Below are 13,550 nucleotides of genomic sequence, written 5' to 3' on the forward strand. Positions count from 1 at the left end.
GCAACTATAGGCCTAGTTTAAATTAGATTTTATTCTCATGTAACTTTGTTAAACGAATAAATAATAACTAGTACCATATTATAATATATAATATTTACTTTTCATCTTGAATCTTAACATATATCATGTAGCTATGGCCGTGCGTATCCATTTACCAGTTGTGCGAACATAAGCTGTTACCATAGAAATATTAGAGACACTATATATTATGATTTCTATGACTGTACGTTACACTCAGGGGCATAGGAAGAAAGCATTATTAAGGGGGCAGTAAAAGGCATCATCGCTGGGTTTTAATTTTTTTAATATAATTAAGAGAGAGAGAGAAAGTAAGATAAAGAGAGAGAGAGTAGTAAATTGAGACGGGGACAGGAAAACGGTGATACGGTGTGTATGCGAGCGGGAAACGGGGTACAATTAGGTCGTGCGAGATGGTGTGCAAGGGGATGGGAGGTGGGAGGCAGGGGGAGGGAGGTCGAAGGCAGGGGGAGGGAGATGGGAGGTAAGGGGGTGGAAGTGAGAGGCAAGGGGAGTGAAGTGGGAGGCAGGGGGAGGGAGGAGGGAGGGAGGTGGGACGCAGTGGGGAGGGAGGTGGGGAGAAGGACTCCCCGCCCCCTCTAATTATACTTGGAGATCCATGCTCATATGTTGAAATCTTTTATAGATAGATAAAAATAGATAGCTGTGAATCTATGACACAAATTCGAAGTGAAAGGCAAGCATCATTTAATAAAATAAACCAAAATCGCATGGGGGGAGATAGTGAGCGTGTCCTAACAATGATGTGTACGCAACTGCGTATCTGCATATCTGCGCCTAACAAATGTGTCACTACGCACGACTGAAATTGTACGTTCATAACCGTAGCAACAGACCCCAGATGAGCCCAGACGCTCTGCGGCTCTTGTTAGTAGATGTTAGATGTTGAGTTTTTAACTCGTGGCAGGGACCGGCCGCTGCTCCTGATGCCAAAACTACAGTACCTGCTGCTGCAGCTGGTGCTGCTGCTACTACTACGGTTGAGGTAGGCCCTGTCTCACTATGCATAACCAGTTGGCATATATCGTTACATCTCACGCTCACAATTAATCGGAGTTCTTGTAATAACCAATTAATAGCTAATTCCTGCGGTAATGTCATTAGAGACTGTTACAGTGTGTCAGCACAAATCTCAGCAAAACTTGATGTATCGATTATTTAATCGTTCAGATTTTTATTATTGATAAGTATAACTCTTTTGTGTTGTATGTTTATTTTTGTCGTCGTAACTCGACTTGCGATCAAAACATTACTCGATACTACGATTCTACTACCAATGTTTATCAGAGATGCATACTTGGCGTGCTCCTAACTTGAATATCAACGGTTGTGTTTTCCACCCGTAGGGTGCGTTGGTGTCGGGGCAGCCCAGTAAGGAGCCGTGCGTAACGCTGGAGGAATTCTTGGAGCTGAAGAAAGCGCTGGCGTCGTCCGACGAGAAAGTGAAGCAGCTAGAGCTGTCGAACACCGACATGAAACAAGAGGTGGCGCTACTTCAGAACATGGTGCGAGTGCGCGGCGGAAACAACTGACAGTCATTTTATGTTCGTGGCCACGGCCTGTCTCGATACGGGGCGCTGATCAGCTGTCACTATCGTCACGTCAATTCGACTTGTTTTTATATTTTACAATATATTTTTAATATAATTTTAATTTTATAAATTTTTATATATTTAATTATACATATATATATATATATATTAGGCCTATATTATTATACTTATCGTTTATTATTCGTTTATAATCGTCGATGCGTTAGTCGTTTGTTGAACTCGTAAAGGCGTGAACTACCAGTTTCCAGTTACGATCTAGTCTTTGTGAGGTTCTGAATTTACGATTAAATGTCGGGTGAGGGGGGAAATCGGTTGTTCTCTTGTTTTTCGGCGAGCGCGTCGAATGCCGTAACGTCGTCTCTCATGCTGTGTGCGTTTATTTGTCGTTCAGGTGCAGAGCCTCATGCGAGAAAACTCGCGGCTGCGCACGCAGGAGCAGCACCACCAGATGGAGCTGGCATCGCTGCAGAACGGCGGCGAGATGCCGGCGCCACCTGGCGAGGCGTCGGCACCCCTGCCCGCGCTCCCGCCCGCCGGCAGCAAGTCACCTCGCAGCGCAATGCGGCCGGTGTCCATGTTCGAACCAAGAGAACAACGCCTTCACCCGAAAGCCAGCAAGGTGAGAGGGCGCCACTGGTGGTGACTTGGGGAGCGAGAGGGCGCTAGTATGTCACGCATCCCGCCCGAGAGGGCCGGAGTGTTGATACCCATTCTTTGAAGGAAGTGCTTGCTTCAGTGCCCCTTCTAATTCATCAAGGTGGATCCCCTAAAATGATGAAACTAATGATTAAACTGCAGGTGCCTTAAAAAAATTTAATTTCATGTTTTATATGACTCACTTTCACTCTGTTTTGCAGCTGAGCTGAGCTCGCTTCCTCCACCGCTGTCTCCCATCTCTTCCCTCCATCAGTCTCAATCTTCTTGTCTCCCCTTCCCACTTACCATCTTGCGCTTTTGTGTTACAACAATGGTATCTCATGGTCACAGGAGGCTGATGCGAAGAAAGGGGCGGAGTACCACGGCAGCGTAAGGCATCGAAGTCCCAGGGCGGAGAGGTATGTGTTGACCCTCAACCTAACCACCGCTCCCTCACTTATACCTCACTCACATATTCCTCTGCTAATCCTCTCCTACCTCAGTCCTACCGGACACTTCACACCTCCTCTCCTCCTCTCCTACCTCAGTCCTACCGGACACTTCACACCTCCTCTCCTCCTCTCCTTCTTCGTCACTGCTACCGTACCCTCCACACCCTTTCTTCTCCGCTACCCATCCTTCACCCCTTCTCCAACTCCTGACCTACCCCTCCTCCACTCCAACCTCATCCCTCTCTCGATATAAAAGATATTAAATATCATTAAACAAATGATATAATTTAAATATCATTAAATATTGTAAATGTATCATTAAATATGGTAAAAATATCATTAAATATAGTAAATAAAAATTATTAAATATAGTAAATAAAAATCATTAAAAAATACCATAATTAATACATACACAATAGCACGTAAAGTGGTGCCAGGCAGTGGTGCGATGACTTTTATGATTCGTTCGTTGCAGTCGGCTGCAGCACGGCGGGCGAGCGAGCACCGTGTCGCTGCGTGAGGGCAGCCCCGGCCCGCCGACGCAGCTTCCGACGCAGGAGCACGTGGTGCGCAAGACCGAAGCCATCACGAAGAAGATCCAGGAGCTATTGGTGTATGCGCAGGAGGAGAAACATGCCAAGTACGTATGCGCGCGCTGGGGGGGGGGCAGGCGAGAGACGGGCATACATGTAAATAGTTTGCTTGTTAGTAGTAGATATCGATAGCAAATGGTTAGCTATGTCACGAAGAAGATCCAGGAGCGAAGAGGAAAAACACACCAAGTCATGTCCGCGCACGTGGCTAGCAAGCAGGAAGTGATGCATGCGTTAGTATTCTTACTGGCATGAACTTGAATGTGTGGTAGCTTTTATTCTCTATGAAGGCCATCATCATCAATAGTAGTCAGCTTTGTCGCACGAAGTACATCTGACTGATTGAGCACTTACTGAGTGGGCGTGATCAATTCATCTATTAGTTTACTTATTAGTGTTAACATGTTATGGATAGACGATTCCGTTCTATACATAAAGATTTTAACATCTTCGAGCATTTAAGTTCGTCATCACTTATAGGACAGTCACCACGTAAGAAGCGAAGGAGTTAGTGTTTAGTGATGGAGTCGTCCATTTTTCGTTTCAGTTTCGTTCCTTGTTCTGAAAAGATCATCCATGCAGTAGAAAACATGGCGGCCATCTTCCCCTCTGTAAGTAACTCGTAGTAATTGTTGCCGGCTGTATGTGCTATCATGAATATATGTATTAGAATTATATATGATAGATCATATATGTATTCTAATACACATATTCATTGTGCTATTATGTTCACGTGTTAAACATCTCCCCTTCCATCGCTTAACGTCCATCTTGACTGCCCCTCTTCCCTTCTCTTCCGACCTACCTCCCCTCTTCCCTTCTCTTCCGACCTACCTCCCCTCCCCTCTTCTCTTTCCCCTTACCTCTCCTCTTCCCTTCTCTTTCCCTTACCTCCCCTCGGTACCTTCCCCTTAACCTCCGCTCTTCTTGCCGCCCTGCCACCTTGCTACGCATACGGAATCACCCCCTCAGTGTCTCAGATGTCGTCTCGTTGTGTGTTGTGCAGAGCATGGAGGACGAGGCGGTGCGAGGCGCCCTGAGGCAGCTCCGTGCTAGCGCGCACAACCTGCACACAGAGTGCCGCCGCGTGACGGAGATGGTGGCGCCCCCTCGCGACCCTCAGCAGGTGACGCAGCGCATCATCCAGTGCGCGTACGACATCGCCAAGGCCGCCAAGGCTCTCGTCACGCTGTTCCCTTGAACGCGCGCGGAGGGCGTCGTTTCACGAAGGACCGGAACGCCGCGTTCGCAGGGCGTCGTTCCGCGAATAGTCGGAACTACGCGTGCATGGTGTGTCGTTCCGCGAATAGTCGGAACAACGCGCGCATAGGACGTCGTTCCGCAAAGGGGCAGAGCGCAGGAGTTGCGGGCGTCGGGAGATGGTCGTTGTGCTCTGCTGCTGGGAGAAAAGTGTCGGATGCGTCGCTGTTCAGCGAACGCCCGAACCTCGGGGATCGCAATTGCAGATTTCGTTCTATGAGCTCGTTGGGAGCTACGAATGTTGGAACCACAAGCGTTGTTCCATAAACGCTGGAACCGTAAATATCGGAACTGCGTGCGCTGTTCGGAGCCGCCTACCGTTCTATGCTGCCCTGGTTCGCACGTTTTATGTATCGTCGTTCCGTGAACGTCGGAACACCCGATTGTTACCTTCAGTCGTTTTGCCGCAGGGATGTACATCGTGTTATTATCGTACATTTCATGTTCTGCCATCCCAGCTCGTACGCAGCGCTATATCGTGTGGCTAGTGTTGCGCCGGTGTGCTAGAGAGGTGGTGGAGGGTAATGCTTAGCTATTCGCTGACAATCATAAATACCGGCAGAGAACGCGTGTCTCTGATACATTGCACTCGCTCATCGTCCCAGCATAATACGTCTGTTCGCCTCGCAAAGAAAAGCTTCCGATGGAACTGTGGTGACGGGAGGACATGTTGTGCTCGTTCTCTTGTTACCGAGCCGTGCGTCTCTGCATGCGCGTGGTTGTTAATCGCGGGTTTAATCAGAGAGTCAATTTCGACAGCATTTTGTTCTGTTGTGAGGTTGTTTTGTGTTCAGCTTTCGATTGATAATCACGGATTTAATCGGGAGTTAATTTCGACAGCGCTTTGTTCTGTTACAAGATTATTTGCATCTGGAATTCGATTGTTTAGTGTGTATAATTATGACTTGATTTCGACAGCCTTGTGTTCTGTTGTGTGGTTGTTTGTATCCGGTTGTGACACACTGCAGGCGTAGCGAGTTAAGTAACGTGATTCGCGGCGAGGCGGCCATGTTGTTTGTCGGCTGTCGAAATTGAAGGGTGGAACGATTGTCTAACTGGCGTTATAGGCAGATTCATAGGCAGTCTTCCAGTGACGTTTGACCCTAGTTCTCGTCGCAATTCTGAGTTGTGAAAATAAATTTTAAACACGTAATTACGAATACTAGTCAAATGTTTCGACGACCCGGTCGTTTAGCGAGGGTGTCTCAGAGTGTTTACGTGACGACCAGATGAGAATGATATTGTCGAGTGGCGCGACTATCTCGCCTTCTGCACGTTCCGGCACGACTCGCACGTTACGAGGGAAATTATTTTTGAGTAAATTATTGATTTTTTTTAAGATGATGCCGATTGAGTCATTTGCGGTGAGCCACCGTGTCATAGGTGCGCGCGTACCAGTGTAATGTAGAGGGCAGCACCGAAAACATGTGAGACGTACGGTTCTATCGCATGAGGATTTTGCTGCAGCAGTCTGTGCGCGTGTGTATATGTATGTGCCAATAATTAAGGTTTTCTGCACGTTAGCTGTGCGTTACGTGGGGGTGCATGCATCAGTGCGTGCGCATATCGACGAGTGGGTGTCCTCAGCAGTGTGTGCATACTAAGCTTGCAACGTCGCGAAAGAGTTGGTGTCGAAAAACGCGGCCGTTTGAAACGCTGGACGATTTATGTCCCGGTTATACGCGTACGTCATGCGTCGCCCAGGCGCGCACGTTTACAACCAACTACTGAATAGCAAAGAGCAACTGTAGAGCAGCCGACTGTATGTTACCATGGTTACGCTAGCCTGTTAAGCTGCATGCCATTTTTCGCTTGTATAAAGGTTTTCTATTCTAGGCAATACTAAGAACACGTACTCTTGTAAAAACATACAGTAATAATAATAATATTATTAATAATTATAATAATAATAATATCAAAACGTTGGTATAGTAAAATATTGTTTGCTTGTTTTTGTTTATAGCAGTAATGCTACGAATAACAAGTGAAACAGAGCAATACACTGAAGAAAACTTTTAGTTGGCTCTTAGATGTGGTCTTTCCAAAAACAATAAAACGTGGCCTTGCAATACATGGTCGGTTTTGGCAGTTAGGTATGTGTCGCTCCCATCACAATAATGGTGATACGTAGTACCGTCGCACAGAACAGGTTTGGTTAGCCAAGGTCATGTGTCACTCCACCGGTGACAAACACAGGTCACTACACTTGCCCGTGGGCAAACCTACTACTGCTGCTGTAACCAGGAAGTCTACGCACACAGGTATTTGTGTACGTGTGAATTGTCAACGACAACTGTTCTGCGATACTGCGCTCCACACCGAACAAAACCACAGTCGGGTAACTACACAGTGCCGCATGAAAGATGTGTGTCGTGCATAATCTCACTAATACAATAATACAATAATGAATAATTGTTTCGTGACTCACTCAAACTTACTGACAATCACTCCAATCTCATAATAGTCATTTAGACGACAATCACCAAAAATGTCAAGAAAATGACTTGGACATTGTGACAAACATTCCGATTGTGTGACAATCCCTCAGAACAGGCAACATACACACACAGATCTCGTGACAAACACTGCATGACCTCGTGACAATTGTGACATTCAGACATCCCCCAACATTCTCAGACATTGTGACAGTCACTCGGACATTGTGACATCTACACAGCTAGTACCTGGTGCATGTTCGCACCACTTCCCGCACACTTTGTTACCCCTCTACCTCACCTCGGTGGGTTTGTCAAAGGTCGTTAGAGGTCACTACTGAAGGTCACTAGAGGTAATTATTGGAGGTCATTACAGTTGACTACTGCAGGCCACTATTGCTATCTATTGGAGCTCATTAGAGGTAATTATCGGAGGTCGTTAGAGATGTCAACTGGAGGTCGTTAGATGTAATTATCGGAGGTCGTTAGAGGTCGCTCGCGGTCGACAGCTCGATGCCGTATCTCTCGATGATCTCCTTCAGCGCGTCGCTCTGCAGCGTCCGCCGCTCGTCATCGCGATCCTCGCTCCGAGCAAACTCGTCCGGCCCCGCCTCGCCGTACCCGCCGACACCAGGGTGCGCCACGTAGCCGGGGTGCACCATCATCTCGCACGCGATTGGCCGGCGCGCGGCGGACTCGCCGTCGCCCACGCGGAAGACGACGTGCATGTTGGCAGCGAGTCTCGGAACGGTCATCATCGGACCCATGACGCCATGCCCGATGAAGCGATCTGCGTACCTGCAGGTGGCGCCACAAGACGAGAGCGACGTAACGTTATTAGTATGCGAAGAGCTATAAATATAAGATGAGACGTAATGCGACGTGAAGATGAGTGATATAAAGATATGAGTACAAGATTAGAGATATAAATATGAGCGCACAAGATAAGAGTATATAAAAGCAGTGAGATTTAAATGTGAGGGTATTTAAAGAGCTGCGAGATAAAAATAAAATATAGAGTATAAGATGAGAGACGAAAATAAGAGTACAGAGCTAAGAAATGATCACCGTTACAGTAAGAAATGCAGAAAACAACACAAGCACAAGCGCATACATGCACAAACACACACACAGGCACACATGTATGTGCACATATGTAATGTAGCAAACCCACCGTCATATTGCGTAACATAGAGATGTAGATTAGGGAGGGAAATAAGAGTGGCAGCAAGGTAATAAAGCACACCTGGTGCACCTGGCGACTATTAACAACGTTAAGACCTTATTAACATTCATAAAAAAGAGGTAAGAACAGTCAAACAGACAATACGGTATTAGCAACTATAGGATGAATAATGACTCCAGCTTCCTAATACAGAATAGGGGTAATAAACTAGGAAAGCTGGCGACCGGCCTTGACTAAAGGTGTTGCACAACCAACACGCGAAATGTCGAAGGGTCACTAATTAATTAAGGTAGAGCACACAAGGTAAGAGTATAAGCCATGAGATTTAAAAGTGAGGGCAAGAGCTACAAGATAAAAATAAAGCAAAGCGTATAAGATGAGAGACAGAGCTAAGAAATTATCAAAATTACAGTAAAAAAAAACAACAGAAAACAACACAAGAACACACATGTATGTGTGTCGCACGCATGCATGCACACACACATGCATAAACACACTCACACACGCACTCACACACACATACACAGATTCGCTAACAATCAACTCTCTCTAGCTCTCTCTCTCTTGCGCTCATCAGTATGCATGCTCCCTCACCTCAGGCCATGTTTCTCGAATGTCGCGCGCGCCGTCTTGCAGTTGTCGTCGATCGCTATGAGGAACTTCACGCGGGCCGTCGGCCGTCCGCCCGGCGCCGCCCTCAGCATGTAGTCGACGCAGGGCATCAGCTGCGGCTCGTGCGGCAGACGCGTGCGCGTGACGCCGTACTCCACGAGCAGACGCGCGAATATGTCCGCGACGCCTACAGATGAAACACGCTCGTTACTATTATTAGTTATTACATATTATTATTATATTATTTATTGTTACTATCAGTTATTATTACAGTTACAGACGTGTGCGCGTGACGCCGTACTCCCTGAGCAGACGCGCGAATATCTCTGCGACGCCTGCAGATGGAGAGCAAGACGCAGACTCGTTATTATACTTAGTTTGATTGTTTTTCGGGGAATTTCTGGTCATCGTTAAATCGAGATCGTTACTGTTAAATTAAGTTACGGCTATGTACACGTGAATCCAGGAAGTCGTAACATTTGCCCGACACGCCGCTTCCAAAGTTATGATAGGTCAGACTTACAACGTCACAATCATTTGGCATAGATCTGTCAGAGTGGTCATTTCATGTGTTCAAAGAAAATTCAGTTTTATAAGATCTGGTAGCGATAGCAGCCTGACGACGTCACAGGGGCGAATTTGAGCGAAACGGCACCAGTTGAACTTTAGATCTGAACATTACCGTTGCTCGTTGTCGCTGCAGTGTTTTAGCCTTTAGACTGGAGAGGTTAAAACTGTGCACAGTACGTGTTACACCTGTTAGAATGCAGTCTCACCTGGTATGATGTGAACATGCTGGTGACCATCTATGTGTAGTGGGTAGCAGCCAACCAGATCCTTGTATTTCTCTATCTGAGATCTGATCTCCATCGCCACCTACAGAGAGTTGATTCAATTGATTTCCATTTGGCAACAAGGTGTAAAAATACCGAGAATCACAATAAAAATTACATTTACGCAAGAGACGAACGACCTCTATCGACTGGTTGCCATACCACCTCGAGTGAGCTGTTACTCAAACACATCACCTCTCTGTCTCTGTCTCTGTCTCTGTCTCTGTCTCTGTCTCTCTCTCTCTCTCTCTCTCTCTCTCTCTCTCTCTCTCTCTCTCTCTCTCTCTCTCTCTCTCTCTCTCTCTCTCTCTCTCGCTCTCGTTCTCTCTCTCTCTCTCTCTCTCTCTCTCTCTCTCTCTCTCGTTCTCTCTCTCTCTCTCTCTCTCTCTCTCTCTCTCTCTCTCTCTCTCTCTCTCTCTCTCTCTCTCTCTCTCTCTCTCTCTCTCTCTCTCTCTCTCTCTCTCTCTCTCTCTCTCTCTCTCGTTCGCTCTCTCTCTTGCTCTCTCTCTCTCTCTCTTTCACTCTCTTTCGCTATCTCTTTCTCTATCTCTCTCTCTCTCACTCCGTATATATGTGTGTGTGCATGCATGCGTGCGCGCGTGTATATACATGCATACATACGTGCTCTTCTGTAATCTCACTGTTCTTCCAGGCATCCCTGAACCCTATCTTTCCCCGCATGAAGCCGTCATGTGCCACCAGCGTGTGTGTGCTCTCATTGATCGGCTTGCCTTCAGTCAGGTTCAGATGCAGCCCTACGTGAGAGGGTACCACGCATAAACACTCTCATCACAAATTACCATTTCACCTCCAGATCCTAGGTAGAATCAAGAGATAATCATACATAATATAGCTAAAAATACATAATAGCTCTTGGTAAAATGCATAAAAAGATCAATTAACAGATAGCGTACCAATTCGTAAGGAAATTGCTGGAAGTACCAGTAACAGAATGACAATGTAATAGATATCTATGCCAATAAATACCCAATAGGCTACAATGTACAGCAGATAAAAACATCAACAGTAGCAATAACAGCAACAACAATAACAACATCAACAACAACAACAACAACAACAACAACAACAACAACAACAACAACAACAACCGCACTAGCAACAACAACAATGACAGCACCAACAACAACAATAACAGCACCAGCAACAACAACAACAACAGCAGCAACACCAACAACAACATCAACATCAACAACAACAACAACAACAACAACAACAACAACAACAACAACAACAACAACAACAGCAGTAGCAACAACAACGAATCAGGATCACCACCCCCCGACCCACCCTACGCCCGACATTTGCGCGCATTCGTCCCGGCTCACCGATCGGCAGCTGCAACGCCGTCTTCCCGGGATGCGCATCCCGGATGAGGGCGACAGCTTCCCGCGTGTACGCGGCATTGACGAGCAGACTCGTGCTGCTGACGACGCCGCGAGCGAGACACTCCAAGATGGCGCGGTTTCGCTCGGGGCAGTAGCCGAGGTCGTCGGCTGTGACGACGAGCCTCCGTGATCCCGTCGGAGGATGAGGAGGAGGAGGTGGAGGAGGGAGTGCTTTCCAGAGATTCTCGTCCTTGACCATGGCGGTGATGCTACGGAGAATTAAGAGGCAGAGATGAATGAGAGGCAATTAAAGCAGGCGAATGTAGCACTAACGGAATCGGCAGTTTATCTAGTTTAGCACACCGGATTAGACACATTTGCAGGGTCGCAAACTATCATTGACCCACGGTATCTGCACAGTATAGTACTAGTAGTAGTAGTAGTTCACCAATCGTTAAGATACGAATAGTAATACTATTAATAGTATTACTATTACTTATTAGTAACTAGCAGTCGCTCAATGCTGTCATTCATTTTAACAACATGTTCTATCATTTATGGTATTCGCTTACGCTTTGAATTCGGCAATTCCGTCTGCGGGGGGAATGTATCCGTCATGTTCCTGGTCACTGCCGTTGACAGCGACACTATCCAGTGGCAGTGTCACATCCATGGTGCTAGAGCTAGACTACAGCAAGTAAGCGGCCAGCTTATAACAACCCATAGAAATCGCCCCAAGCAACAGCTCCTATCGCTAACGCCATCACTGCGAAAGTGGTCACGACTTTGAATGAATGAACAACGTGTTCTGTTCTGTTCAACGTGGTTCACCGGAAAGGTAAACAAACACGCGATGGATCATGCAAACAAGTGGCGCCACCGCAATCCCGCTGCGTTTTATTGTAATTTATTATTACTTTAGTTATTTCAACTTTTTATATGAATTATAAGTTTTCTTGACTCATCTAATTAATAACAATAATTTTTGGAATGTGTTTATCTATAAAACACTTAATCGCCAACTAATAACTCATTTATAGCTTTACCAGTGGTAAACCGACCAGGCTCTCCGACTGTTACGCGAGATGGGAACTTGTGGCTATACCAGTGGCAGTATACTGTGTAGCACCACAGCCATGGATATAGCCTTATAGGCCTAGGCACTTGAATCGTTCAATAATAAAATGATTAAATGCGAACTGTATATGCTACCAAAGTTTTAATGTTGGTCTAATCTCTTTCACCGGAAATGCAGTTCGCACACGCTCCTCTGCAACACGCAATTCCACAGGCACTTGGAACGTCTCAATAAAAAAAGGTAAATAAACACGAAATGTACCAAAGTCTCTATACCAAATGTACCAAGTTTCTCTATTCTATTTCGCCTATAACCACCTGTAAATGTCGGTCAAAGGCTCATCTGCAACACACAAGTACACCGAACGCCCGCCCGCGCTGTGCTGCGTGCACAAACAACATGAATAAGAGCTGCGCAGCTAAAAAAAAAAAAGCGCTGCTGCACAGCGCGGGCGGGCGTTCGGTGTACTTGCGTGTTGCAGATGAGCATTTGACTGGAATTTACAGGTGATTATAGGCGAAATAGAGTAGAGACATTTCGTGTTTATTTACCATTAATTTTTTTTATTGAGACGGTCCAAGTGCCTGTGCGCTGCTGTGCACAAAGTTGCAGAAAGAAACGCACAATATGTTCTCGAGTTTGTCTGAGTTCTGTGCCATCACGCCGAACGCGGCGACTAATAAAACGTTTAACGTTCACCACCGGGCGGCGCTGCGATCGCGCGAACGACGATCGGTCGCGTGCGCGGCACAGATAAGAGGATGCTGCTGAGAGGCTGCGTGCTCATACATCCTCATCATGCGTCGATGGAGGAGGCAACACGGCCACTCCGCGCGTGCGTACGCGCTGACTGACTCCCCGCGCTAGTGCTGATGATTACCGTGATTCCACCACACACACGCGCGCACACACACACACACACACTTTTTGTTTTCAAACCCACTTCTGACGAGCTACCCACTTTCGTCCGCAGTGCCGTGGCAGCGGACGAGTGTGAGAGCGAGCGAGCAACTTCTACGCCCTACAATCTAACGCACACTGGTTACTGCTACTAACTCACGCGTCGGCGAGAGCTGGTGACCGAGAGTTAGTTGTCTGGGAGGCTGACAGCGGAGTTTCATCTCTTGAATCATCATCTCATCCGTTGGGCTTCGTGAAGCTCTACCTCGGATTCTTCCGTGATAAGGAAAAGAAAGTGCAGCAGGAGGCGAGGAAGAGAAGGAGAGTGAGAGCTACCTCACGCATTGAACTAGGCTAATTACGATGATCTTGCGTGAAGGAGTGAGTGAGTAATTAAGTGAGCGGGAACATTGGAGTAGCGATGAATACACTAAATGGACTCCGGCGTCAGGGAAGACGAGATACTATGCTACAGTTCTGACGGGGCACACACACACAGAGAGAGAGAGAGAGAGAGAGAGAGAGAGAGAGAGAGAGAGAGAGAGAGAGAGAGAGAGAGAGAGAGAGAGAGAGAGAGAGAGAGAGAGAGAGAGAGAGAGAGAGAGAGAGAGAGAGAGAGAGAGAGAG

General features: G+C 46.8%; 2 protein-coding genes across 3 annotated transcripts in view; one reads left to right on the forward strand and one right to left on the reverse strand.

Moving 5' to 3' along the window:
• The window catches only part of LOC106814844 (ARF GTPase-activating protein GIT2-like), a 14,290-nt gene extending 8,604 nt beyond the window's left edge, over positions 1 to 5,686 (forward strand). The window contains exons 9-15 of one of the 2 annotated variants that reach the window (XM_014819208.1): positions 947 to 1,024; positions 1,386 to 1,544; positions 1,984 to 2,211; positions 2,580 to 2,647; positions 3,156 to 3,320; positions 3,821 to 3,884; positions 4,280 to 5,686. In XM_014819208.1, the coding sequence (XP_014674694.1) occupies positions 947 to 1,024; positions 1,386 to 1,544; positions 1,984 to 2,211; positions 2,580 to 2,647; positions 3,156 to 3,320; positions 3,821 to 3,884; positions 4,280 to 4,474 (957 nt within the window). In that variant the 3' untranslated portion in view covers positions 4,475 to 5,686. The remainder of the gene's footprint in view (positions 1 to 946; positions 1,025 to 1,385; positions 1,545 to 1,983; positions 2,212 to 2,579; positions 2,648 to 3,155; positions 3,321 to 3,820; positions 3,885 to 4,279) is intronic. The other variant, XM_014819207.1, reaches the window with a different exon arrangement.
• A 774-nt stretch (positions 5,687 to 6,460) lies between these two features.
• LOC106814845 (carbohydrate deacetylase-like) lies at positions 6,461 to 11,794 on the reverse strand. Its single transcript, XM_014819209.1, has 6 exons — positions 11,518 to 11,794; positions 10,946 to 11,214; positions 10,221 to 10,354; positions 9,543 to 9,642; positions 8,749 to 8,953; positions 6,461 to 7,766 (listed from the first exon to the last, which is right to left on the reverse strand). Exons 1-6 carry the CDS (start codon positions 11,616 to 11,618, stop codon positions 7,454 to 7,456), a joined length of 1,122 nt encoding a protein of 373 aa, XP_014674695.1. The 5' UTR covers positions 11,619 to 11,794; the 3' UTR covers positions 6,461 to 7,453.
• Between the last annotated feature and the right edge of the window lie 1,756 nt (positions 11,795 to 13,550).

Source organism: Priapulus caudatus, unplaced genomic scaffold (genome assembly GCF_000485595.1).
Source record: "Priapulus caudatus unplaced genomic scaffold, Priapulus_caudatus-5.0.1 Scaffold989, whole genome shotgun sequence".
In the NCBI taxonomy this organism is placed as follows: domain Eukaryota; kingdom Metazoa; phylum Priapulida; class Priapulimorpha; order Priapulimorphida; family Priapulidae; genus Priapulus; species Priapulus caudatus.

Bases quoted from the DNA above. Each gene is read 5' to 3' on its own strand.
- LOC106814845 (XM_014819209.1), bottom strand. From the start codon at position 11,618: ATGGATGTGACACTGCCACTGGATAGTGTCGCTGTCAACGGCAGTGAC. The intron at 10,355-10,945 runs GTGAGCCGGGAC...CCTCTCACGTAG, and splicing joins GGCGTTGCAGCTGCCGATCG to GGCTGCATCTGAACCTGACT. The intron at 9,643-10,220 runs GTATGTATGCAT...AACTCTCTGTAG, and splicing joins GTGAGATTACAGAAGAGCAC to GTGGCGATGGAGATCAGATC.